This window comes from Misgurnus anguillicaudatus, chromosome 16 (assembly GCF_027580225.2).
Source record: "Misgurnus anguillicaudatus chromosome 16, ASM2758022v2, whole genome shotgun sequence".
Taxonomy (NCBI): Eukaryota; Metazoa; Chordata; class Actinopteri; order Cypriniformes; family Cobitidae; genus Misgurnus; species Misgurnus anguillicaudatus.
The window spans coordinates 34,820,915-34,846,358 of NC_073352.2; the positions used below are offsets into that span (position 1 = coordinate 34,820,915).

At 37.7% G+C, this 25,444-nt stretch overlaps 1 protein-coding gene across 1 annotated transcript in view; it reads left to right on the top strand.

The window, feature by feature from the left end:
* The window catches only part of pigg (phosphatidylinositol glycan anchor biosynthesis class G (EMM blood group)), a 106,397-nt gene that overhangs the window by 48,758 nt on the left and 32,195 nt on the right, over positions 1 to 25,444 (top strand). Inside the window, exons 8-10 of the mRNA XM_055178674.2 lie at positions 2,550 to 2,837; positions 12,573 to 12,985; positions 22,593 to 22,784. Coding sequence (XP_055034649.2) covers positions 2,550 to 2,837; positions 12,573 to 12,985; positions 22,593 to 22,784 — 893 coding nt within the window. The remainder of the gene's footprint in view (positions 1 to 2,549; positions 2,838 to 12,572; positions 12,986 to 22,592; positions 22,785 to 25,444) is intronic.

Here is a 25,444-nt window from a genome sequence, read left to right on the forward strand (position 1 = left end):
CGTATCATTTTTACTAATACTTCAAACAAATCAAAATAATATACATTTATTTAGTCCAAATATAAAATTACTTTTATTCAAAAAATTATTAAAATGATAGCCTACAGGTTTCAAAAGGCACCTATACTGTTTAAGTCAAAGCCTGCTAGGTTATTATTATTATCATTTGTCCAAGAATTGTAGAAAAAATACACAGACTGAAAATACAAAGGAATTTAGCAATTGTTAAAAAATTTATTCATGTGATTTTTTTTACTTTAATGTTGTAAAATAAATGAGTCCATAATAACTGTAATAACCGTACAACCGTGATTATTTATCAGACTATAACCGTACCATCAAAATCTATAATCGCTGCATCCCTACGGCATGAGAGTTACAACTCTTAAACTGTGTTAATAAGTCAGAATGCATGAAATTGTCATACATATGTCCATCATCTTTCAGAGTTATTTTAGTAAATGTCCTTGCTCTTCCAAGCTCATAATGGAAAAAAAACAGGGATCAGGGAACAACGACTGACTTTAAGCCCCAAAAGGTGCATCCATCCTTCACAGAAGTAATCCACACGGCTCCAGGGAGTTGATGAAGGTCTTTTACGGGTAATCGATGCGATATTGTAAGAAAAATATTTTAAACTTTATAAACTATAATAACTAGCTTCCGGTAACAAAACCCACCTTGGATTTATGTCCCTACGCATTGTACTCATGGCACCGAGCCCTCACTACGCTAAAATTCTCTTGTGAGTCCAAGATGGCCATTACCAGAAGCTAGTTATTATAGTTTATAAAGTCATTACAGTTTCTACAATTTGATATATGGATATTTTTCTTACTCAATCGCATGGATTACCTGCAGAAGACCTTTATTAACCCATTGGAGCCTTGTGGATTACCTCTGTGAAGGATGAATGCACTTTTATGGGTTTAAAGTCAGAAGTTGTTCCCTAATCCCTGTTTTCTACCATTATAAAGCTTGGAAGAACGAGGACATTTACTAAAATAACTACAAATGTGGTCATCTGAAAGATGTGTGTTTCGGATTTCTTTAGGGTGAGTAATTAATGGGGTAATTTTGATATTTGGCTGGAGTACTTTTTTAACCTGCAAAACCTGCAAACCTGAAGCACATGATGTTTTTTTTGTTTAAATTTCAAAGTAAACCAAAATTTGTAGAGCAGCATTTAGTTTTCACAATGGAGAAGTGATTAAATTGTAAAACCGTGTTTGGGTTACAGATCTTAGCATTAGCAGTTTTGCTTCATCACATGCACCTTGAAGGACAACTTTTGTAAAATATTCCTTGTGTGCAATTTTTTTGCATGTTGTAGTCTTTTCATCTTTCTATTTTATATGCAGAGATGGGTGTAGGTAAGCCATTTGGCCCAAAATTGCATACTTACAAGAAAATTGTTTTATTCCTGCTGTCAAGACTATATCAGAACAGATCCATTTCAATGGAGTACACTGCAGTGGTTATTTTACAGATTTTAAGGATTGTGTTTGGATGTGAGTGCTGAGCTTGATAGATATAGTCTATGATCATATTTTGTGTATATTTAAGAGAGGGATTCATGGAGATATTACCCTGCAGTGGCCCTTCCGAGAAGCCTGTAACCCAACTCCATATTGATTTAATTCTGCTGTTACCCAGAAAGTTGGCAAAAAACCTTTTATCCATAATGGCGGAGCACCAGGCAGCACAACAGGAAAATTAGCTTTAGTCACAGTTTTTGGTGAAGGTCAAAATACATGATGAATTGTGAAGAAAATGCACCAGCACAATCACAGGCGTTCCCATCTGGATAAGATGAGATTCCTCAAAGGACCCCTCGAGTTAACTGAGAAACAGTGGGTCATTTTTACCATTTTATTTTGGAGGTTGAGGTGAGAAAAACAAAAATTTTAGCTGGTTGTTGGAAAGGAAAGGGAGTTTGCTTATTATATTTTATTTCCTCTATGTTTGATCTGGTTTTAAATATTCTGGCCTCTCTTTATGCTAAAGAGATTTCCCATAAAGCCTTTATCACAGATGATCGACAGTCTCTGTCTTTTCTCTGTGAAATATTAACAGGGCGTTTTCTGACCCCCGAGCTGAAGCTCTGAAAGAAAAGTTTGGAAGTTTCTTTCTCATGTGACCTTTCAAACATCGTCCCCGACTAAAAAGTAATGTCCCATAAAGAAACGTCAATTACAAAGCCATGAATGGGGACCGGAAAAGAGTTTCAAAGCTAGCGTTTGACGGTTGGTACGTTGAGTCAGAGGCAAGGACACGGCAGTGTTTTTGCTTTTATAATTTCCATCTTTTATCAGAAATCTCACGGTACGGGAAAAATCTGAAATCAGTTATTTAGCTGCATTACAATGTCACTTTTTATACTGTAAAGCGAAGAGTATTATTTAGCAGAAGATAAACAGATCTTTTGCTCCCGTAATGTTCCTGACCTTTCCTTATATATTGTATATATTATGAAAATAAATAAAGGGTTAAGTTTTATGGAAGCAGTTGTTTTAAAGCTCCTGATAGACTTCTCTCTCTTCCCACAGGTTCTGGGTCTGCTGCTGTTGGCTATGCCGGAGGCGTTGAGCAGAGATGCAATTGTGGATGTCCCGTTGGCAGCGTCTTTGTTCTCGCTGCCCTTCTACCTGCTGTGTCTGCTCGGTGCCGCCCTGCACGTGCTGATCTGCACCTCGGCCGGGGGTCTCTGCTACCTCTGCAGCCTACCTTGGGTCTTAGTGTTCACCGCTATCCTCCTCTCCTCCGCCCTGATGTGTGCTCTGGTTGCCATGGCAGCAAGGAGGATGCCCAACAGCAGCAGTAAGACCCCTACTAAGGTAAGAGGTCGGAAAATATTAATGGTTTCAAACGTTTTTAAGAAATATGTTTTGGTTTCAAACGGCTGAAATGGGTCTTGACTCTGAGGTCTTATCCTGTTGTGGGTTTAGTGTGAACATCATTACACTGTACAAGTTAAGCTTTATGGATTACATCGCAGGCATTAGCTGTTGATTATGGACCAGCTGTAGCTGTACAACCACCATGCAAAATGTGATAACTTTAATCCTAACGTGTGTTTATAGGAAAACTTTTATTTAGTTTAGTAAATATAGGGGCAGTTTTTTGGACTGGGATTAGACTTGTCCTAGACTGAAATAAATGTAAGAGCTGTCCAACAACTTGCACTGACATATCTTAAAATACATCACTGCCCTTTGTTTTCCCTCAAAATGCACGCCAGTAATGTTTGTAGTAAGGCATGTTTTTAAAACTAGTTATATTTCCAATTAAACTAAGGCCTAGTCCTGGTTTAAGATAATCCCTGTTTGGGAAACCATCCCATGTTTTGAAAAAAATATAAAGGATAAAGGTGGTTAGAGGCAAGATTTATTTTAAGGTTTTTTACTTTTTGTTAGCCGAACCCCCTTACGCTAAATTATTAACCTGAAGAACCATTACATTATTTTCAAATAATTTAATGGTGCATTTGGATGTTTAACTTTAAAAACATTTATTTTTCATTTGTTTTATCAGTAGTAATTTACTTAGTTATTGCTTTGGTTACCGCCTTTTTGGTACATAAAACACATATGTTTATTTATAGTGCTGTGCAATGGTCACATGACACACATTATACAAATAAATTATACATTTTGTTAGTGTTTTATTTAGATTTTTTAAATGTAAAATTATTTTAACCTTCATGAACCTTCAGCAATTCCCTTGTGAACCACCAGAGGTTTGCTATGTAATGCAACATTTTACACTAAATTGCAGTGTCCTCAATACATAATGGAAAGTTAGCATATACGGTAAGGAAAAATTTTATACTGTAAGAACAAGCAGGTTTTGTATTTTGTTATAATGTATAGTTTACATGTACATCATTTTATCCAAAGTGACTTAGGTTGCATTACAAGGTATACATTATTTTTTAATCACTATGTGTTTTCCTGGGGTTTGAATCCTTTATTGCACTGCTAATGTAGTAATTACTAGGATAGTAATTTTAGTAATGCTTGTGTTGTTTGTTGCCGTTCAGTGTTTTGTTAGAAAAACAAGGTCCATGTACGCCACTGTGCCTTTAGGCCCATCATATCATAGAAAATAATTTGACTTGTTGCTCAGTTTGTGAAAACAAGGACTAATTGTGTTTACAATCGTACTGTTAAAATGAAGGTCTGTTGGGGCTTTAACAAAAATGCAAGTTGCACATATTTAGTTGTGAGGATCATTTTTCTTTATAATAGTTAGTACGGTAGCTTAGCAAGCTTTTGTTTTGAGCTTAATGCTTCAGATCAGTGAAGTACAGTAATCTGAAACATGTTTTCTGTGTTCTGTGATGAATGTCCATATGAAACACTGGCTTTTGTCCGCTGTGTAGATATCTGTGATGTCTCGTGAACACTGCAGTATCGTCTATGTGTTCGGGGAGCTAGAGGTTGTCTGATAATTGCTTGACCTTCTTGCCGATTCATACGCTGATAAAGTATCAGATCACCTTGCAGTTGCATCATGGGAGTAGAAATGTCACATCCTTTTGGACGTCTCTGTTACTTGTGCGATAAATCGCGCAAAACTAGGATTGTAGCCCTGAACTCAAAAAAAAAAGAAAATGTGCATTGCATAAAGAATTTAAGGCGTATTATAGAAACATCAATGCATTTATATTTCTATGACAGTTAAGCACATTTACTATAGATTACAGGCAGACATCTGGAGGCTTTTATTAATTTATTATTCTCTTTGGATTCCCATTAATGTAAAAACTGTATTAAAAATCAGCATAAAGATTAAATAAACCTTTGACCGTACTATAATGATAATGTGATAATACTATAATATACTTAACAATTAATATTTTTTGCTTTATAAATGTGAATAATTGTCATGACAATTATTCACCTTTATACAGTCATTTAAACAAAGAAACAAACACATTTTATTTTGAGTTTGGAGGGAATATTACCCCAACCTGTCTTGAAAAGTTAAGTATTGTCCTCACACATTAAATATACAGTAGCTCCTGAGACTCTCTTAATAAACTTTTACTTAATAAAACATACCTGATTTATTCTCTGCACCGATACTGGGAAAGTTTCACTGCCAGAGTTAATGAAATAAAGTAGTGGATTTCTGTCTTAATTACCTCTTTACAGGAAAGAAAGATCTTTCTCTCTCACTTTCTGCGGCACACGGGAACAAACTGCTGACAGTGTGAGAGAGAGAGAGAGAGAGAGAGAGAGAGAGAGAGAGAGAGAGAGAGAGAGAGAGAGATGCACTGCAGCAGAAGTGTCTGTATGATGAGGTGAGTGACAGATCTGTCGCATCACTCTGTGTGGTGTCAGCCGTCTGTCATCTGCAGCATCATTCATTCACACTAAGGAGTGAATTTATTTGGCTGCAGTCTCGTGTGGATTGAGCAGAGAAAATGTTTGCCAATTATAAAGTTTTCAGTATAGGTTGACAATAGAGGTTGATTCATAAATTGTTCTTTTGCACGTTTAAAAAAGGAAAATTCTATATTAACAGAATTTTCCTCATTTAATCATTTAAAATATACTACCGTATTCAGTTTATTAGGATAGTGCAGTTAGAGTCATAATATGAGTAATATATAGTGTATATATAATTTATAGTCCAGACTGTTTTTTTATTAATGTGTGTTCTTAATAATAATTACTAACTGCAAAACACCAAAACTATGGATTAACACAGATATACCTATTGCAATAATGTTGTAAATAAAAATTTAAGCACAATTATATTTTTATACATAGTACAAAACTAATTTTGACATTTAGACATACACCTTCAGATCAACCAATTAACCCTTAACTGACTGGTGTAATGGTGTTGTATTTGTTTCTTTTATGCAACAATCCATCAAAGTTTCCTGTTTTTGGTTGAATGCACTGACATGTAAAAAGTCCCTTAATTATATTAATCATTAATTTATAGACTTCTTCCAGTTAAATAGTTTAGTTACATTTTTATTCCTATTCAGTATTGAGGACGATAAATGACATAAGTGTATATAAATAAATACATAAATGAATAAATGTCGAAATACAGAAATAAATACATAAATGCAGAAATAAATAAATGTAGAAATACAGAAATAAATAATGAATTAAATGCAGAAATAAATAAATGTAGAAATATAGAAATAAATAATGAACTAAATGCATGAATAAATAAATAAATAAAAAAGTTTAGAAATACAGAAATAAATAATGAATTAAATGCAGAAATAGATAAATAAATAAATGTAGAAATACAGAAATAAATAATAAATTAAATGCAGGCATAAATAAATAAATATATTGTTTTGTCAAAAGAATTACATTTTAATTATTTATTTATTTTTATTATTTTTGCACCATTACATTTATTTCTATATTTATACATTTATTTATTTATGCATTTAATTAATTAATAATTTATTTCTGCATTTATGTATTTATTCATTTATTTATTTCTGTATTTCTACATTTATGTATTTATTCATTTATTTATTTATATACACTTAAGTCATTTATCGTCCTCCATAAAACTGTGGGGTTAAGTTGTACCAAGCATTACATTAAATGTCGTTCTGTGTATGGTTGTGTATATATTACCTTGAGGAATGATGCAGTTTCATACTGACTAAAGGTTCATGTATAAGCTCAAGCCTGCTTAATTCTAATGGCCAGTGAGGAAAACTAAATGAAGGTTTTTGTGTAAAGCTCTTTAAAGAACAGCCTGTTGAGGTCCACATCAGATGATAGTCAGAGGACACACACACACATCTTGTCGTCAAAGGGATTTTCTCTGTGTTTCGGCATTAGCATATAGATTAGTAAACGTCTTCGTTCTGCTCTGCACTCCCTCCTGTAAAGATCTGAGCTCGCAGTACAAACAATCTCAGGTTTTTAGCCTCTTTTGGGTCAAACTCTTCTGGTTCCAAATGTTCACTTTGATGGGACTAAAGCAAAAAGGAAAGAGAGTTTACAAAAGAATGAAAAGTGAGACCATTTTTTATCCTAAACTGTGTTTACATAAACAGAAGTTGCTTACATAATCCATTTTCCAAACGGCTGACTTCGACCCAGGGTCACCCACTGGGTGATGAATGGCAACTGTTGGTTGCCGCAGCAAGGCCTTGTCACAGTAGTGAGATGTGTCTGATCCCTGTGGTAACATGCATCAAGGCTGCACGTGCTCGATCAAGGCTGCACATGGTCTATCATTACCAAAGACACACACACACACACACACACACACACACACACACACACACACACACACACACACACACACACACACACAAAGCGACCTACTATATGCATTGCATTATTTGATGCATTGTACCATTTACAGTATTGTTTGGTGAAAATGAAAAAAAAGTTTAATATCATGACTTTTTTGTCTCATTATTTTTTGTAATGTGTCATTTTTTGAGTAAAACAGGATGTTTAGCGTTTTATTTCATTAATTAGGATTTAATAGGATTGTGACATGTTTGGCTATGATAATATTATTGCAGCATCGGGTTCAGTTATATGTTTTTTAAAAGCTTGACCACACGTTTGTGCTTCATGCATACATGATCCTCCAGGTCATGTGGTTTGTTCGGAAGAGGTGTGATGTTACTTTTCTGAGCGATCCGATTTTCAATTTTCACCTGACAAATGATGAATCAGTTGAAAAAAATTCAGTGACTTACACAGACAAACAAACCAGAGCCATTACCAGAAAATCACAGAGACTGCCATCACTCACACACAGTGTTATTCAGAAAATATAAAAATCTAGTTGGCTAACATTATATTCCTCGCTCTTATGGCCTTGGTTACATCACCAGAAAAGAAAAGTAATTTCACACGAGGAAAACTTATTGCATGTTGTAAAAGATTATGAAAGTGAATATTTTTGTTCTGTCCAATTACATGCATTGATAAATCATCCACAGTAAGGTCATGCACAGTGGGAATGTCTTTTAAGACAATAATAAGGTACAATTAGACTTCAACTCATCTTAACTGATCATTTGCCAAAACCTTTCTATAACCCTAAAGAAATTGCCCAGCGGTTTTTTGATTTTCTAAGTTAACTGTTTATATATCACTCATAAATATCAATGCATGATATCCACCTTATTTTTGACATTACTATTTCATTTTGGGCGATATCACATGCACATCCCAAAATGCATTGCATCACATTTATATTTAGAAATTTAGCAGATGCTTTTATCAAAAGCAGCTTACAAAGGTTAGGAGGCGATTGCAATGCATTCTAGGATTGCATCACAAGCCATTCCCAAAATGCATTGCAAAAGGCTTAGTAAAATGGTGAAAATTTGATTATACACATTATAGTACAGAATAAATCAAATAATAAATTAAATAATCAATATTTGTGTATGCTGTGAATGTTTTGCTCACAGTTATTTTTTTATTTTTTTAAGAAATTGCCCAGCGTTTTTTGATTAAAAGTTAATTGTTTATATATCACTTATAAACATCAATGCATGATATCCACCTTATTTTTGACGTTAATCTGGGCACCGCCATCTTTCAGCTCTTTTGTGCAAGACTTCCCTAAAGCTAATGGTAGTCATATTGCGAGTGACATGAGTGTGCCATGTTGACTGGCTAGTCCAAGCACCAGAACTGAATGTGAATGTGGCCCACACTCACCCATGATCTGTATCCACACAACCATCCAGTAAAACCTTTCATAAACACTCCTAGTGAACCGTAAATACAACAATTGTTGAAAAACAACTATTATAAAACATCCCATTCTCGTTCTTCATTCTGATTGGTTGAAACACGTTCTAAGCCGTGATAAAATACCCCAGTAACCCCACGGTTTACACCGCATTACATAAGTATTACTGCGCCACTGTTGCTGCGTACTGATTTATGAAAAGAAACACAACACAGTCTTAAATCATATTTTCATTGTGTCTTTGCTGCGTCTGTGTTGGTTGGGAACTGCGCTCTGTTTCAGCCACACTTGATTCTGAGGAACTACTTTGTTTGGCGAGAGAGTAATATTTGTACTAATTACAACTTATTTGTGTTTTATTTTATGAAATCCTTCTATGCATATGAAGTAACCGTTTTATAAAAGCAATAAGCTCAGCAAAGCAGTGGGGTTACAGTGCATTTTATAACAGCTAAGGGGGTTTTAGGCACTCCACTTCGCTTCGTGACTAACAAAGCCCCTTAGCTGTTATAAAATGCACTGGTAACTCATTGCTTCTTGGGGCTTATTGCTTTATTATTTTGCTGATAAAAATATTTATAATATATATAATATGTATATAATATTATAATAAATAATATATTTTTTCTGCTGTTGTATTTGTACAAAAATATGTGTTTGCATGTATTTGTGTGTTGTTTTAAATTAAAAAGCACCAATTTCCTAATTAACTGATCATGTCTCCCTCTATTGCATAAAAAGCAATGTAATAATATTTTGCATAAAAACAAAAACAAAACTGAATAAATGTAAATGTAATTGTAATCTTGATTATAGTTTGGTTAATCTCTTGAATGAGAAGGAAACTGTTGCTGACTGTCAGGACGAAGCGCCGCATTAACGTTATAAGCTTGATAACCATAGAAAATAATAGAAACATACGCCTAAAAATGTCAAAAACATAAATTCTTAATCTATTTCATGTACAAACACTCGACTGACATTCCCACTGTGCGAGTACTGGTATGTCTCTGTGCTTGCGCTCTGTGTTGCACATTAAAGGTGCATTGTGTAGATCAGGGATGCCCAGCCCTGTTCCTGGAGGGCTACCGTCCTGCAGACCCCAGCCCCAACCCCAATCAAACACAGCTGAAGCAGCTAATCAAGGTGTTCAGGGTTGCTTGATAATTAAAGACAGGTGTGTTGGAGCTGGGTTGGAACTGAAGTCTGCAGGACAGTAGCCCTCCAGGAGCAGGGTTGGGCACCCCGGTATAGATTTTAGCGGCATCTAGCTGTAATATTGTGAATTGCATCTAATGGCCCAGTCCACCCTTCACATAGAGAAGCTACGGTAGCCGTTACAGGACAAACATGTTGTCATATGAGACAAAATACAGTAATGACAAAACGCTCTCGGTAGAGCAGTTTGTTTGTTTAGGGTTACTGTAGAAACATGGCATTCTAAAGGAAATAAAAACAATAAAGTTCATTATGTAGTTATACACTACTGATTGTATAGTTATATTTATACTACGGGTCCGTTGAATGCTTGAATCTGATTGGCTGATGAACGTTCTGAGGTGTGCAATTATTTTCTGGGAAATGGACGGCGAACGTAGTTCCAGGCAGCTCTCTTCATCGCATTACAGTTCCATATCACTTCGCATAGTTAACTGTAATGCAGGGTTTACACCAAACGCGTTTTGGGCGTCAAAATCGCGTCTACCACGCCTAGTTTGCAGCTTGAACACTTTGAATGCATTCGCGCGTGTAGAGCGGAGTAGACGCGCGGAAAAAGCAAGCATTTGACGCGCGTCCGAGGCAAACTCCGCTTCTTGTGGTAGGGGCAACTGCTGTGCGAGTGTCTGTTTGCAAGATGACTGATGTGGATTGTGCATGATGTTGAGTTACCAGTTTGTATTGGGTAACCTTACTATAGGGGGAAAATAAACGGCGCGGGTCGATAAACGTAACCTAACTCAAAAGTAAAGTGTGTATTACAACTTACCAGGTTGCCCAAAGTCCTTACTGACACTCTTCAAAGCGAGGTCCTTTTTATTCCTGTATCCTATAGAAATAAGAACTTGTGTCATATAGCTCCGAGTGACTGCTTGAATGAGTGACTCTGGGCGGGGCTGCCACCACAGCAGCAGGCAGGCTCCTGATTGGTTAACGCGGCGCGAAATTCCGCCAAAGTTCAAATTTTTCAACTCGGGCGTCAGCCGCAAATTCGCGTGAACCGCAAAATGCACAAAAGCACAATTCGCGCGTACCGCGCACAACGCTCAATTCGCGCCTTTCGCGCGAGCTTCACGCGCGAATGAGGTGGAAACGCGTCTTCCGCTCCGCGCCGAACGCCTATTCCGCGCCGCGGGACCTCCTGACGCGCGTCAACGTGTCTCCACATTGACTTAACATTGAAATCACTCGCGCTTCACGCCTCTAGCGCGGTTGGTGTAAATGCACCATAATAACGGACTAACAAAAACAACATGACAGACAAGTTTGCAATAACAGCGCTGTTTGGTGACGCAAAAAGTTTGCCTCATTCACACAATCTTTCTCACTCTTTCGGGCCGTTGAATTATTGAAAAATAATGCACACCTGAGGTGCATCACCATCTCGGGTGTGCATTATTTTTCTAATAATTCAACGGCCCATCATCAATTATTCCTTACATATAATGCGGCATTTCTGTCATTAGATCCTTTTAAAAGTTACACACTGCACCTTTAAAGACCCATCAACAATACAAAAATATAATTCAATATATCTTCATATGATATATGGGGCCATTTCTTCATTTCATCCTCCCACTGGGCTTCACATGGCAAGTGTAGTAAATATTTACCATAATGGTTTTTAATCATATTTTGTGCATGTTCCCACAATATTGTTTTCTACCGGCTGGCAATTGAAACAGATGTTTTGCACAAAAAAGAGAAATACCTCACTTACTTGAGGCGTTTAAAATAAGGTGGATAGTCTTACCATAATGGCGCAGATAAGTGTGTCTAAGTGTGTGTGTGTGTCAGCTGTTAGCACTTGTCTTCTGAGTCAATACTGCTGTGTTCCCAGTAGCCACTGTTGGAGTCATTCAAAACACTCTCGCTCACCTCTGTGTGTGTCAAAGCGTTGTGTGTAGTTGTTATACGGTGTGTTGGACACAGGTCACTATCGTTTTACTGTCACATCGCGTCTGATGTTTCTTCCCTTTGTTGTTTTTGTCCTTTTCAACTCCCACCGCTTCACCTCTCACTCCAGTTTTCTCCTCACTGCCTTCACATCTGACCATCATCTGACCATCACAGCTTCTATTGATTTCTGTTTCTATTTGAAGACTGTCGTATCATGTGATGTTGTGTTAAAGGGATGTTCACACAAAAGTTAGTGTGCTTGAGACATTTGACTGAAAGGCCTGAAAGAAGAATCGATGTTTGATGATTGTTTGTTGTGGTGAGACAGTCGCTCTGTAGCAAGCTGGCTAGTGCATTGAGAAACTAGTTGGTTACTCTGAAAGTTACTCCAAAAGAAATGATAAGTTACCTCATTTTGGGTGACATCACATGCACATCCCAGAATGCATTGCATCACATTTGCATTTAGGCATTTAGCAGACGGGTTTATCCAAAGAAACTTACAAAGATTAGGAAAGATTGCAATGCATTTTGGGATTGCATCACAAGCCAATCCCAGAATGCATTGCAAAAAGTTTAGTAAAAATGAAGCATCAAAATGGTAAAAATGTTGTTTATACTTATTTATAAGACAGAATAAATTATATTTTTAATTTTTTTCTGATAATGCATCAATGCAGATCTAATTAAGAGCTAGCATATGACCCCTCTCTCTCTCTTTCTCTCTTTTTTAGGGTTCAGATTGGACTCTCTCAGAGTTGGACGCTTTGTTGCTGGTGGGTACTGTGGGTCACACCCTCAGTTTGGGTTCCAGTAGTTTCATTGAGGAGGAACATCAGACCTGGTACTTCCTGCTCAACACTTTGTGCCTGGCAGTCTTCCAGGATGTCTGCAGGAAGTACTTCAGAGAACGGAGACATAGAGGTGAGGAAGAGGAGGAGGGTCCTCTGCTTCCCTCCACTGCTGAGGAAACATTTTCCTCTCCTTCCTCTTTCTTCCCGGAGCTGGGGATCAGCGCGGGGTCAGAGAAGTGGTTGGCGCTGGCGACTCCACTGCTGACCCTGACCTGCTGTCGTCTGCTGAGGTCACTGAATCAGACCGGGGTGCAGTGGGCGCACCTGCCAGATTTCGGACACTGGCTGAACAGGTGAGGAAACAATGAGTTGTCATATAAATGTATAGAAATATTTATAAGTCCAGTTTTTATCTCTCAACTATCCTTACTAAAGAAATTAGCTTTATTTTTGACCAGCTTTGAATCTCAATGCATCTGTTTGTTTGGTGCAACATCTGTGCGCAGAACTTTAGACTATTACTTTACTGGGCTTATATTCACAATGTTCAAAGTTCCTGTAGACATTTAAGTTAATGAATTCATTGTTTTTATGAAAAAGGTCTAATTGCTCGAGTTTATTTCTCCCTTCGGTTAAGCATTGTAATTAGTTGGCATTTTCATAATCATTTCGGCGCTTTAACAAAAAGTTAATTTGTCACCACAGGACTGGCAAACAGCGCAGTTCATTAAAAGTCTTAAAATAAATGGTTACCGCTTTCTCTTTTCTGCATAATATATGTGTATGTAAATCTATCCTAAAAAGTTGTGAACGGGTTATTTGCCAAAAGCTCAGCAACGTCTAAACACACTTCACTCCAGGCGATTAACTTTCCTCTGATGTGTGAATCTGGAACATCCACACACACATCTCAGGGGTGCGATACTGGCATGCAGATGGTTTGGCTGGTACCAGCACCGCTCGGGCCAGGCGTTATTTTACCCCATTAGCCAGAACCCAACCGGTCAACCAATCAGATATCAGCATGATCTCACAACAAGACACTCATGAGTGACAGAAAAACAGCTAGAATTTGCTTTTCTGTAGCAAACCGCTTTCATTTGGCAACTGAACTTCAGTAGCTTATGCAAGTCAAAAATGTACTCAACATCAAAGCATTTTTCTGAACTACTTGAATATGATTATAACTAAAGTTTTCCCGTATGTACTATAAAAAGAAGCCAACCAAATGCAAAGGAGCAAAACTTTCTGTTTTTGTATGTTTACCATTAAATGCAAATGAGCTACAGCTCCTCACTCACTTACCAAAACAGATAGTTAGTGCTTTGTTAAAGTAAATCTGATTTTAAGACAAAAGTATCTTACTATTGTCAGTCAGTGGCCGTGGGCGGGGCTTATCAGTGTGACATCACATTGTGGGCAGAATCAATAGGCCATGTCTAATAAGACTGCTTTTGTTGAACAGGAATTATTAAAGGACTAGGTGGATTTTTTATTGTAGGTTGCTTGTGTTCACACGCTGCCAAAAAAAAAACAAAGTAGATTTTGCTTCGTAGGTGCCCTTTAATGGTGCTTTTTGGATCTGAAGTGCGTATTGAGTCGTCTTACACAAAGCACACATTCTGACTGTCCTTGCATACTTGATATTGATGTTTCTTCTCTAATGATATCATGGATCAATAGGTCCCGTCTCTAAAGTGCGTCACCTGTCGTACACATCTAAAAGCCTTCGGTGCACACAAGATCTCTGTTTCTCTTTCACATGCCCTTCAACCAGCTCTGATGAATCATTCATTTCAGCCATAATAAATAAAAACTGTGTATTCGTATAGGTAAGATGGGCATCTGGATCGGTCTGGTCAGGTTACAGAAAGAGTTTTATTTGCGTTTGATGCCGCTATCTTATCTACAGTATATATGAAGCGGTTAATTCTGTGTGCTGTAATGAAATTCATCAAACACATCAAGCAAGCACAGAGCTTCAAGTGTATTTTAATGCAGTTACCATCTGAGAAAATTTTATTTCGTTTTAGGTACTCTGTTCCAAAATCTAGTGGGCTTCCTAATGCCTACAGACATCTGCCTCCTTTATAAATGTCATTTAACCTCGTAAGTGTCAGATTTGATATTATTTAAACCTTCTCTTCGCGAGTCCCAATGAATTTGAGATTTCATTTTGATTAGACAATAGTGTAGTGCTAAATGCATAAGATAAATTTAATCCATGGGTCTTTAACAGGGTCCAGGGACCCTTGGGGTCACGGGTGGTATTACCAGGTGAATTCAAAATGAGTTTTGGCAAAATGCACTAATAGGCTAATAATAAAAATGTAAACTTGATTAAAATTAATTTTCCACATTAAAATCTATACAATAAATTTAAAATGTCATGTAAAGAATATGTGACTGGTGTAAACCAAAAATGATTATTTTAATAGCTTTGTAATCTAATAATCATAACAAAGTATGTAAATCCACTTATAATTTGATACATGTAGGGTCCCTCCTCCTCCTCTCCATCCATTAAGGGGCCTTGACCTGAAAAAGGTTGAAGATCTTTGTTCTAATCTGTTCTGCAATAGATATTTATTTGCTAATGCTTTCGATTTTTTTTAAGAGCTTTTGTGTACAGTATATGTGCATTTGTGTGTCTTACTTCAGCTTGATCAAAAATAACATATTGATTCAGATTATTGACTGAAGAGCTTTTATTCGATTTGGTTTGCTTTTAAAAAAATGCTTTGATCTTTATATTCCAGTTATATCCGTGTTACTGTGTACAGCTCATATCATTGTTATAGTTTGCAGTGATTAATATTTCATTACTCGTCTGGGAGAGATCCTTCGGGAGACGGCAGTATTATCTCTAAAAGAAAACTTCTCCTGTTTTTCCTTCCGACTAGATCTGTTATAAAAGAAGAAAAGTAGAGCTTTAAACAACCATTGATCTGAAGATTTATGTTTTTACAGCATCTACCACAGCTGGAACCTGTAAAAGATTAACAGCTTCATCTGGTCTTGGTTAAGTGTCCTGCATTATTTATTTAACCCTTTTATTATGTTCCTGGTCAATTTTACCTGGTTTGATTTTAAAGTGGTCGGAAAAACCAGTTAACGTGTGATCTTATTCTTAAAATGGTATTACTTTTTTCATTTATGGCCTTGAAAATGCATGCAAAGTTAGGATACACTGATATGTTTTTGCATAAGTGTATGCAAATAATTTTGTAACGATTTTGATGTTCGCGGGTCAATTTGACCCACATTTTTATCCAAGGCAACTGTACAGACCCAAGTTAAATATTTCTGTGGTAGGGATGTGACGATAAATGCGGATATACACTAATAATACGTGGCTGATAACTATTCTTGCACAGCCGATATTATTCACATCTATTTCATGTACTATGACTTTTGATCAGGAAGTTCTTATTGATCTGAAATCACTGTTAGTTTGAGTCGTTTATAACATGCATTTGAAAAAGCAACACTCGTCAAACACAATTATTATAAATATTCTTTATTATCATGAAAATACCTGAAAATGTTTGAAGAACTGCGATATAATTATACTCTTAAGCCATTTCCTGGAGCTGTGTGTGTAATGGTTCTTCTTCTGCGGTGCATATTGAGTTTCTGCACGAGAGTGCCCTCTGGATTTTGGATGTAGCGGCATTTCACCATAATTCATTGAGGAGCATTTATCAGTACACACCTAAGCCGTTTTTCAATATGCGTTCTTGTCTGTACTTGCGTTCTTGTGGACTTGTGAAGCGTAATCAGTTGCGGCCCAAGTACTGTTCCAATTCAAAGTTCGCATCAAGCCCAAGTTCACATAAAATCCCCGGATGTGTTCTTGATCCGCCCATTTTATCGAGGATGCATCAGAGGAGACTTGTGTGGACTTATGACAGCGAAGTTTCCCAGAATGCATTTTGCGTCAGGAGTTCGTTCTTCCGAGTCTGAACTTGCAAGTTTGAACTACGAAGGACACAAGTCCGAGTTTGGCGTACTTGGTATTGAGAAACGGCTCTAGTCTTCAGTATATGTTGCTATATTGGTGTTGTTGTAATGCTACTTCTTCTGTGGCACAAAGGCAGTTTTTGCACGAGAGTGCCCCCTGGCTTTGGGATGTGCCCTGATTGAGAAAACGCGCATTTGCAAGATTAATCATTACAGTCCTGCATTTCTATTTACAATGTATATGAAATACTACTTAATTTATCTTTTTCTTCCAGACATTTTGTCACTTTTTTTCATTCAGGGCCATGAACATGCATGCAAAGTGAGGATACACCGATAGTTTGCACAATTAATGTTTTTTTACGATTTTAAAATGTTTGCGGGTCAATTTGACTTTCTTAGACACAGAAAAGTAAAAGTGAACTATCATTTTTATTTTAAATGTATATGAAATACTATATAAAACAGATGAATTCAGATCCCCAGAAAATCCAGAGGTGAATACAGGTGATGCCAGCTGCACCCCACAAAACAAGCACCAAAAATCAAGAAGGTAGAAAGCGTGTTCACATCAAGTAAACAGTGATTTCTTTAATTTGTTCAATGAGCCTCAAGAACAAAGATTATCCTTTTCAGGAAAAGAAAGCTTAATTTAATTTCACAGCAATATTAAATTGTTTATTTAGGATGTTTTAAACATAAAAAGGAAAAAAACAAATGTTAAATGATAAAACAGTATCTTTTCTACTTTCTTTCTGTTATTTGTGTTTAATGCATTTATAAAAATTATACTTTATAATATAATGTGTTAATGTGTGAGAAATACTGATACTAAAATGGTCCTGTTCATATCTAATTCCTTCTTGTTTTTCATAATGTGATATTTAGTTAATTGCATTAAATATAATTAGGGTCAAATTGACCGCTCCATCAAAATCCTCACAAAAAGGGTTAAAGTCATTTCAACTATACAAATTTGTACATACTAATATTATTAAATATGTTGACTTACAGTACTAATGAGAATGTAGATATTTTTTGGACTATGTGAAATAATGAAATCATAGAGTTCATGAAATACCTTCATCTTAATATCACAGAGCCCTTTGTTTGCATTTGTATTTAAGAGAAAGACGCTTTGATACGCACCATTCCAGTGTCAAGGATTATTTGGTGTCTTTTAATTACGCCGATTCACACAAAAGCGCTGTAATTTGAACACATTATCTCCCGTCTTATGAAAGGGTTTAATAGACAAACTTCATAAAGCAGAAAGACAGTTCAGCTGAACTTTAGACTTCAGAGCGATTGCACAAATAAAGTAATTATCTTCTCTTTCACAGAATCCATTTCCTCGTGTTGTCAGATTGACAGGTCTGTTATCGTCCCGAGCTGACCCCTCTCGTGTATTATCCGACTTAATTCTGACACAACACAGCTTTCTCATTTCTCTGCTATCCCTGCATTTGTTTGAAGAATCTAATTGGATGAACATTGCTTAGTATTCATTCAAGAGGAGTTAACTTACGGCTAGTGCCCACTGAGTAAACATTTGCTTAGAGGAGCTGTGGTCCGGCACAGAGCGGCTCAGGTGTATTTGAAGTGGTTTGTTGGTTACCTGGTTGCCATTCAATTTTGAGTTAATTCAACTTAAAAATATTAGTTGAAACAATTTTTTTTTTGAGGTAGCTAATATTTTTAAGTTGAGTTAACTTAATTTTAAGGCAACCAGGTAACTTACTTTATTAAGTTAAACCAATTTTTAACTTACTGACAGGTCATGACTATTCTGTCCCGCATATGCAGTGAAAGTGGTCATGAATGTTCCTCTCTTTTATTACCCAGAATCCTCTCCTTCTTTTATTGCAACATAAGCGCATCGCCTTATAATGCCATCTAAGTGAAAAGTTCGCAAGGTTTTGAAAAAGGGCTACAGAGATAAACTCATATTTTTCACACATACACACTTTCTAAAGTAATCCGTGACAATCGTACATGCCCTCACGCTTATTTCTGAACCGACCCTGAAATTCACATTTATGCGTGCACACAGGTGCGTGTGAGTCGGATGCATTAGTATTCTTCTAGACGTGTCTCATAGCAGATAGATGGAGTTCAGACAGACGCTTAGGGTCACCAGCATAGAGATGAAACTTCTCACTTCGTCTTTGTCATTGCGCTTTTTCTCCTTTACATCCTTTTCTTCCATGCTGTCGTACCTCCTCTTCTTTAGTCTTTCCTTCATGTCACTCTCTCTCTCTCTCTCTCTCTCTCTCTCTCACTTTAGTTCTGTGTGCTGGCTATCTAGATAGGGATGCAGTGATATATAAGCAGATAAAAGCATTTTTACCACTATCTGATTGTTTAAAAAGGCAGATTATATCCTGGCAATCCAAAGGGGTAGAAAAAAATGCATCAATATTCATGTTGTGTGATTATTTTGAATAGGGTGACAATGACCACAGAATTGAAATGATTAATATAAAGCTACATTTTTATCTATCAGTATCAGTAGATATCAAAGTAATTGAATATCTATATTGGCACAGAAATTTTGTATCGGTGCATCCTCATTAAAACTCTTAGCTACCTTTTCATTCATTAAAAGGACAGTTCTTTGGAAAATGAAAACTATCCAAGACATCTGAGATGTATATGACTATCATCTTTCAAACAAAAACCGAGTTATATTAAAAAATATTCTTGCTCTTTCAAGCTTCATAATGAAAGTAAATGGTGCTACGGACTTTGAAGACCCAAAAAGTTGCATCCATCCTTCACAGAAGTAATTCACACGGCTCCAGTGGGTCAATTAAGGCCTTCTGAGGGTAATCAATTAGATATTGTAATATGATGCACGATAGGAGAAAAATTTACCAATACTGATAACCAATAATTAAGTCCTCCTAATGGCTGATTCCCATACAGATACTGATACCAAAAAAATTCATAATAACATTTTTATCCATTCACTGAGAGGTTAAGTTAAGCATACTGACTAACATCAGATGTCCCAAAAAAATCGATCTCTTTGTTGTTTATAGCTTTAGCTTTTTCCCTGTCTGGAAAACTTTTTAGCATATTCAAATGCTGGCTGAATGGGTACATACATTGACGCTTTGTGTTTTATGTATCGCACTAACTTTAGCTGCTGCTGCCGTGGCTTCTTCATATTCTTTTAATACATCTTTGCCGTGATGACGGCCTCTCAAGTGAGATATAAGATTGGTTGTATTAAAACGTAGCAAAAGCATTTTCCTCCCCTGCGACAGTTTAAGCTTCCCCTTAAAGGGTGATTTATAGTCGTGCGTAGGTCCTACGGCGTAGCCGCGACGGCGTAGGTTCCGCGTCGGTTTTCATTTATATTTTTGTATCGTCCTCCCAATCGACGTGCAAACACACGCGGAAACCCCTGGTAGGCAGTATCCACGCGTGTAACCACAGTAGCAGTGCGACCGTCAGAGAAGAAGAAGCTTGACAAGTTAACCCACAAACGAAGAAGAAATAGCAACTTGTTGTGTATGATTTGAGAACACCAGCAATGATGGAAGTAAATAAACAGCGACTTATGTTGCAGTTTGAGTTAAATCACTCCTCAACTTGGCTCATCTTTGTTTTCACCATCTGAAACGGAAATACCTATGACGCAGGTTTTTTTACCTGACGGGAGGGGTTCTGGTGGACCAATCACAGCGCTTGCGGTCCGCGTAGATCTGACGCGCTGTTAGAAATTTTGTGAGGTGCGCGTCAGGCTACGCAGAGCTACACACAGGCTACGGATAGCCTACGCCGTAGCTACGACGTAGAACCTACACACGACTATAAATCGCCCTTAAGTCACTTCCCCTCGGAAAGCAGATAAATCAGTCTTTACCAGCAAACATACTTTATCAGATTTCAATTATTTATCAGATCAATAAAAGTTACGCCATTTTACTCATATTGGCAGATAAATATTGTGCATCCTTAAAATAACCATATTTCAAACTTTGTAAGTATACACTGTAAAAAATACTTTGCTGCCTTTAAAATTTTTGGTAAATCAACTCAGATTTACAAGTCATGTCTACGCAGATGAGTTGAGAAAATTCAACTTAATTTTATAAGTTATAACAACTCACCTGTAGTTATAACAACTCATCTCTAGTCAAGATAAATAAAAGTAAGTTGATTCAACAAAAAATTTTAAGGCAGCAAAGTATTTTTTACAGTGTAATAACTAGTATCCATTAACGGCAATCTACAGAATCTTCAAAGTGCGTCAGAATCTACAAACATTTGAATCTACCGATTCTTTTCTCATTAATGTTATATGTTTAAAGTCGCCATGAAACGGAAGTAGCGATTGCCGTATTTTCCCCGTGGTGACATATATCCGAATGAAACGGCTTTTGAGATGAAATAAGGCAGGGCTGGATTTGAATTTGTCTATCGAGATCTGATTGGATTGTTTGAAGTTTGGAAGTTGTTGCTAATTGCTAATCACTGCGATATTCTCCTGGACCCCGCCCACCTGCCCATTTATGACCGGAAGTGAAGAGAGATCGTTTTGAGGAGGGGAGGAGATTTGCATTTCTGATTAAAGATTCTGAGCACACACAAATTTTAAAAAAATAATGAAGCTCACAGATAAATCATCTGTTAATAATACCACAATATTAAAAAAATATATATATAGTTTTTCATTTCAATTTCATTGCGACTTTAATATACATGATAAGCAGGTGATATAAAATTTTACTAAATAAAAACCAAAAGCTGAAAATGTCCCATTATAGCCTGGTGAGGACATAAACTTAAATTTAGATTGAAGAGCATTAATTGTTGTGTCATACTCAATTAGAAGGCAGCTACTCATGTAAACAGCAAGACGAGAGGAGACGAGAAGGGAGTTTCTGTCTCTTTCGTTCTCTGTGTTTCTGTCATATGGGTAATGAGCAGGAGATTTTCTTCTTCATGCCAAATTCACACAGACTTTGCTCTCACCTCAGCTGTCCTTCACTTCACTACACACACATTTGCTTCACTCCAGTGCAAACCTCATCATCCTCACTACAAACCACATGTGCACACACGCACGCACACACACACACACACACACACACAACTCTTTGCCTGGCCTCATACCTGATAAGTTCAGATAAGAAGAGTACTCAAACTGCATTCTGAACAGACTGCAGATCAGTTTTCCAGACTCCTGAACACACACACAAGCTTAAACTTAATTCTCTATCATTCCTGCTTTATGTCACTCACATTGCGTCTTACAAAACCTGGCAGTGGATGTTCCCGTTTCAGTCAGCCTTTATCTGATCTACTGAGACCACCACAACCTTGTTCTGCATTCACTTAACTTACCACTAACTTTACACTTTGTTTAAAAAAACTCCTAACAAAATCTTAGATGTTGAATAACAGCATCGGCTAAATGAATAAATGTGACCCGTGCTGGCAAAATTAATGGGAATGTGCAGGGTCTAATTTTGAGTTAGAGCAAAATAAAGAGACTTTGTTAGACTTTGCTGATTTTTTGTCAGATCATTTTAAGGTTTTTGTTAATAAAGAATATCAAAATTTAAATCTCATTCCGACTCAATTTCCCTGCATGGGTCGCCTATGTAAATATTAATGTTCGCCGCAAAAACCCTAAAAATATGTGTTTGTTATTGTGGAGACATGTCCATGCCCCTTAACACGATGCAGCACAATTCGACACGTGATTGGTTGCTTTACGTCTCAGTCATATATGGTTTCTTGGGCTGTCCTTGGCCATTCAAAGTGACCTTCACTTTGAAGATCTGTCTATACTATTTTTTAAACTAAAAGATTGAAACGACCCTGATAAAAGCATTGAAATATGTCCTATAGAAGTAAAACAAACCTGTATGTGTGTGTTTTAAGCTCGATTGAAAGGGGGTTATCCTGTTTTATATTCATTGTGTGCACAGTTGAAGAGCACTTATCGTTGTTGTTGTTTATTTTGTTTGTGTGTTTCAGTGGAGATCATAAGATGTTTCTCTCCGTGCTGGCGGCGCTCTCGCTGGCTCTGATCTTCCTCCTCATCCAGCGTCATTGCTCTCTGGTGTCTAAGATCGCCCTGGTGCTCGGCCTTCTCGGAGTTTACAGCTATCGCGCCGCTGTCGGAAACGTCCTGTTCCCATGGCAACACAGCAGCCGTGCTGTCTCCAAGTAAGTTTGATGAAATTTAAATATCTTTTTGACATTCCTCGAATGTCAGATTTCGAATACATTATCTCGGCTCATTATCGTTGTTTTTGAATTATCTGAAGTTACTTTGCTGACTTTGTGTCCGTTCGCTGATCTCATCAGTTCTGTGAGTCAGCCTCTGTGCTAAATGACGAAGAGTTTCTCGAGAGTTTTTAACAGGAGAGCTCGAGTCGAGAGGCATCAGCGATGACCGTGAAGAGCGAATGCGGCGTTTAGCATTGAGCCAGAGATGATTAAGACTATTATTAGCTGACGTCGAGAGAAACAGACCCACTGTTCCTCTGACTTCAGTTTTAATAACACTATAGGCACTTAACTCTTTCCCCGACAGAGTTTAAAAAAAAAGTTGGCAGCAAGCGCCAGCATGTTTTATGTTTAATGCCTTACAGAAAATGTTCTTCTTTAAATATATAAACATACAATATATCAAATGAAAGAACAGACCCTCAAAAAAACCCTTAGCGAGATAATTGTGTTTTTGTGAAGGACTTTTGATAGGGATTCAGAGCAATAATCAAAGTTTTTACTGTTTGTCCTAAAGGGATGCGTCCGGGTTTTATAAGTTCATTTTTATGTGAGGATAGTAAAGACTAACAGGACAGTGTTGGAGATCCAGATTGAAAATGACAGGGTTCCCATAGGTCCTTGAAATCCTTGAAAGTTTGTAAATCTGGGGGAAAAAATTCAAGGCCCTTGGAAGTTTTCGATTGCAAAACGAGATACATCCATTTTTTTTCATTTTTGTGAAAACATGTTTATTATTATGTTATCATGTTATTATTTTGTTTTATAGTGTATTTTTTAAGTTATGAAGGTTTAAATCAAAACAAACCAACTGCAGTTGCATTGAAATTAATTGGAATGCACAACCAAAAAACAAGATTTCTGAACAATTTAAAAAACGGTGGTTATCTCGTTTTGCAACGAAACGTCTCGGTTACGTATGTAACCCTCGTTCCCTGAAGGAAGGGAACGGAGACGTCACGTCGTGACCGACGAATTGGGAACCGCTTCGCGGGTGACCTATCTACTTCGAGAACTATAAGAAACGCCAATGAACTTGGCATGCAGGTATTTGCATAATGCCGGCGCCGCCCCGCCAGGTGCGTATATAAGGCGCAGGTGCATAATACCAAATCAGCTATATTATTGCTGAGAAGCCGAGCAACAGTGCCCGGCCTGAAAACAGCAATGGAACAGCAAACTGTGGCGACGGGACGTGACGTCTCCGTTCCCTTCCTTCAGGGAACGAGGGTTACATACGTAACCGAGACGTTCCCTTTCAGTCGGTCACTACGACGTCACGTCGTGACCGACGAATTGGGAATCCCAATTAAAACGCCACTGCAGCTGAACCCTTCCAGTGCCTGCAAAAGCCCTCCGCCCTCCACATAAAGGGGCGGAACCTAAGGCAAAATGCAGAAGGCCGGTCACTACCTGTTCCTTAACCCACGATAGTGAAGCAGCGAACTGGGGAAGCGTCTAAACTGAGCGGAGCTAGAACACTGCGGAAGCCATCCCCTAAGAAGGTTAAATGGATGACATAAAAATATATGAAACAACAGACAGGTTGCTCAAAAAAGTCTCTGAACAATACATGGTATGTTGAGAGGTGCAGAGCAGGCTCTGCTAAGGAAAAACGTGGAGGATTAGAACCCCACGGACTTTACACACAAATGAACCCCATGTAGGAGACAAATGTGGACGCCTAGCCTACACAGGTTTACAGAGAATACATCAGTGATAGGTTGACAGCGGATGCTCCGCAACACCAGCTATCAGGGCGGTGGAGGAGAGGCAAAAACTGTTTTTGTGACGTTTTTGCCCCGATGGCCTTCCATATTGGTGCAACTGTACAGCACCAAAATAGAGGCTCCAAGCCGACACACGAGCCGACCCTCGGCATTCTTAACTAGTTAGTAGAAAGAACCCGAGTGGAAACCGGTTCGACACGAACACTATAGAATCTTGTGAACGTATTAGGTGTCGCCCAGCCTGCAGCTCTACAAATATCTGTTAGCGAGGAACCGCGAGCCAGTGCCCAAGATGATGCCACACTGCGTGTAGAGTGGGCACGTAAATTAAATGGACAAGGCACATTCTGCTTTTGATATGCAAGGGCTATAGTATCCACAATCCAATGGGACATCCTCTGCTTGGTGACAGCTTTTCCTTTCTGCTGACCACCGTAACAAACAAAGAGCTGATTTGAGGTCCTAAAACTTTGCGTCCTGTCTATATACACACGTAGTGCACGAACAGGGCATAACAAAGCCATGGCTGGGTCTGCCTCCTCCAAAGGCAGTGCTTGGAGATTCACCACTTGATCTCTAAAAGGAGTGGTGGGAACTTTGGGCACAAAGCCGGGCCGGGGTCTCAGTGTTACGCTGGATGCAGCCGGCCCGAACTGAAGGCACGATTCATCGACCGAAAATGCATGAATATCCCCTATCCTCTTAACAGAAGCCAAAGCAAGGAGAGTTAAAGTTTTCATAGTAAGAAATTTAACACTCACACTATGCAGAGGCTCAAATGGGGCTTCCTGGAGTGATTTCAGCACCAAGGACAGGTCCCAAGGAGGACTAGAGGGAGGACGCAAAGGATTCAGTCTTCGAGCGCCT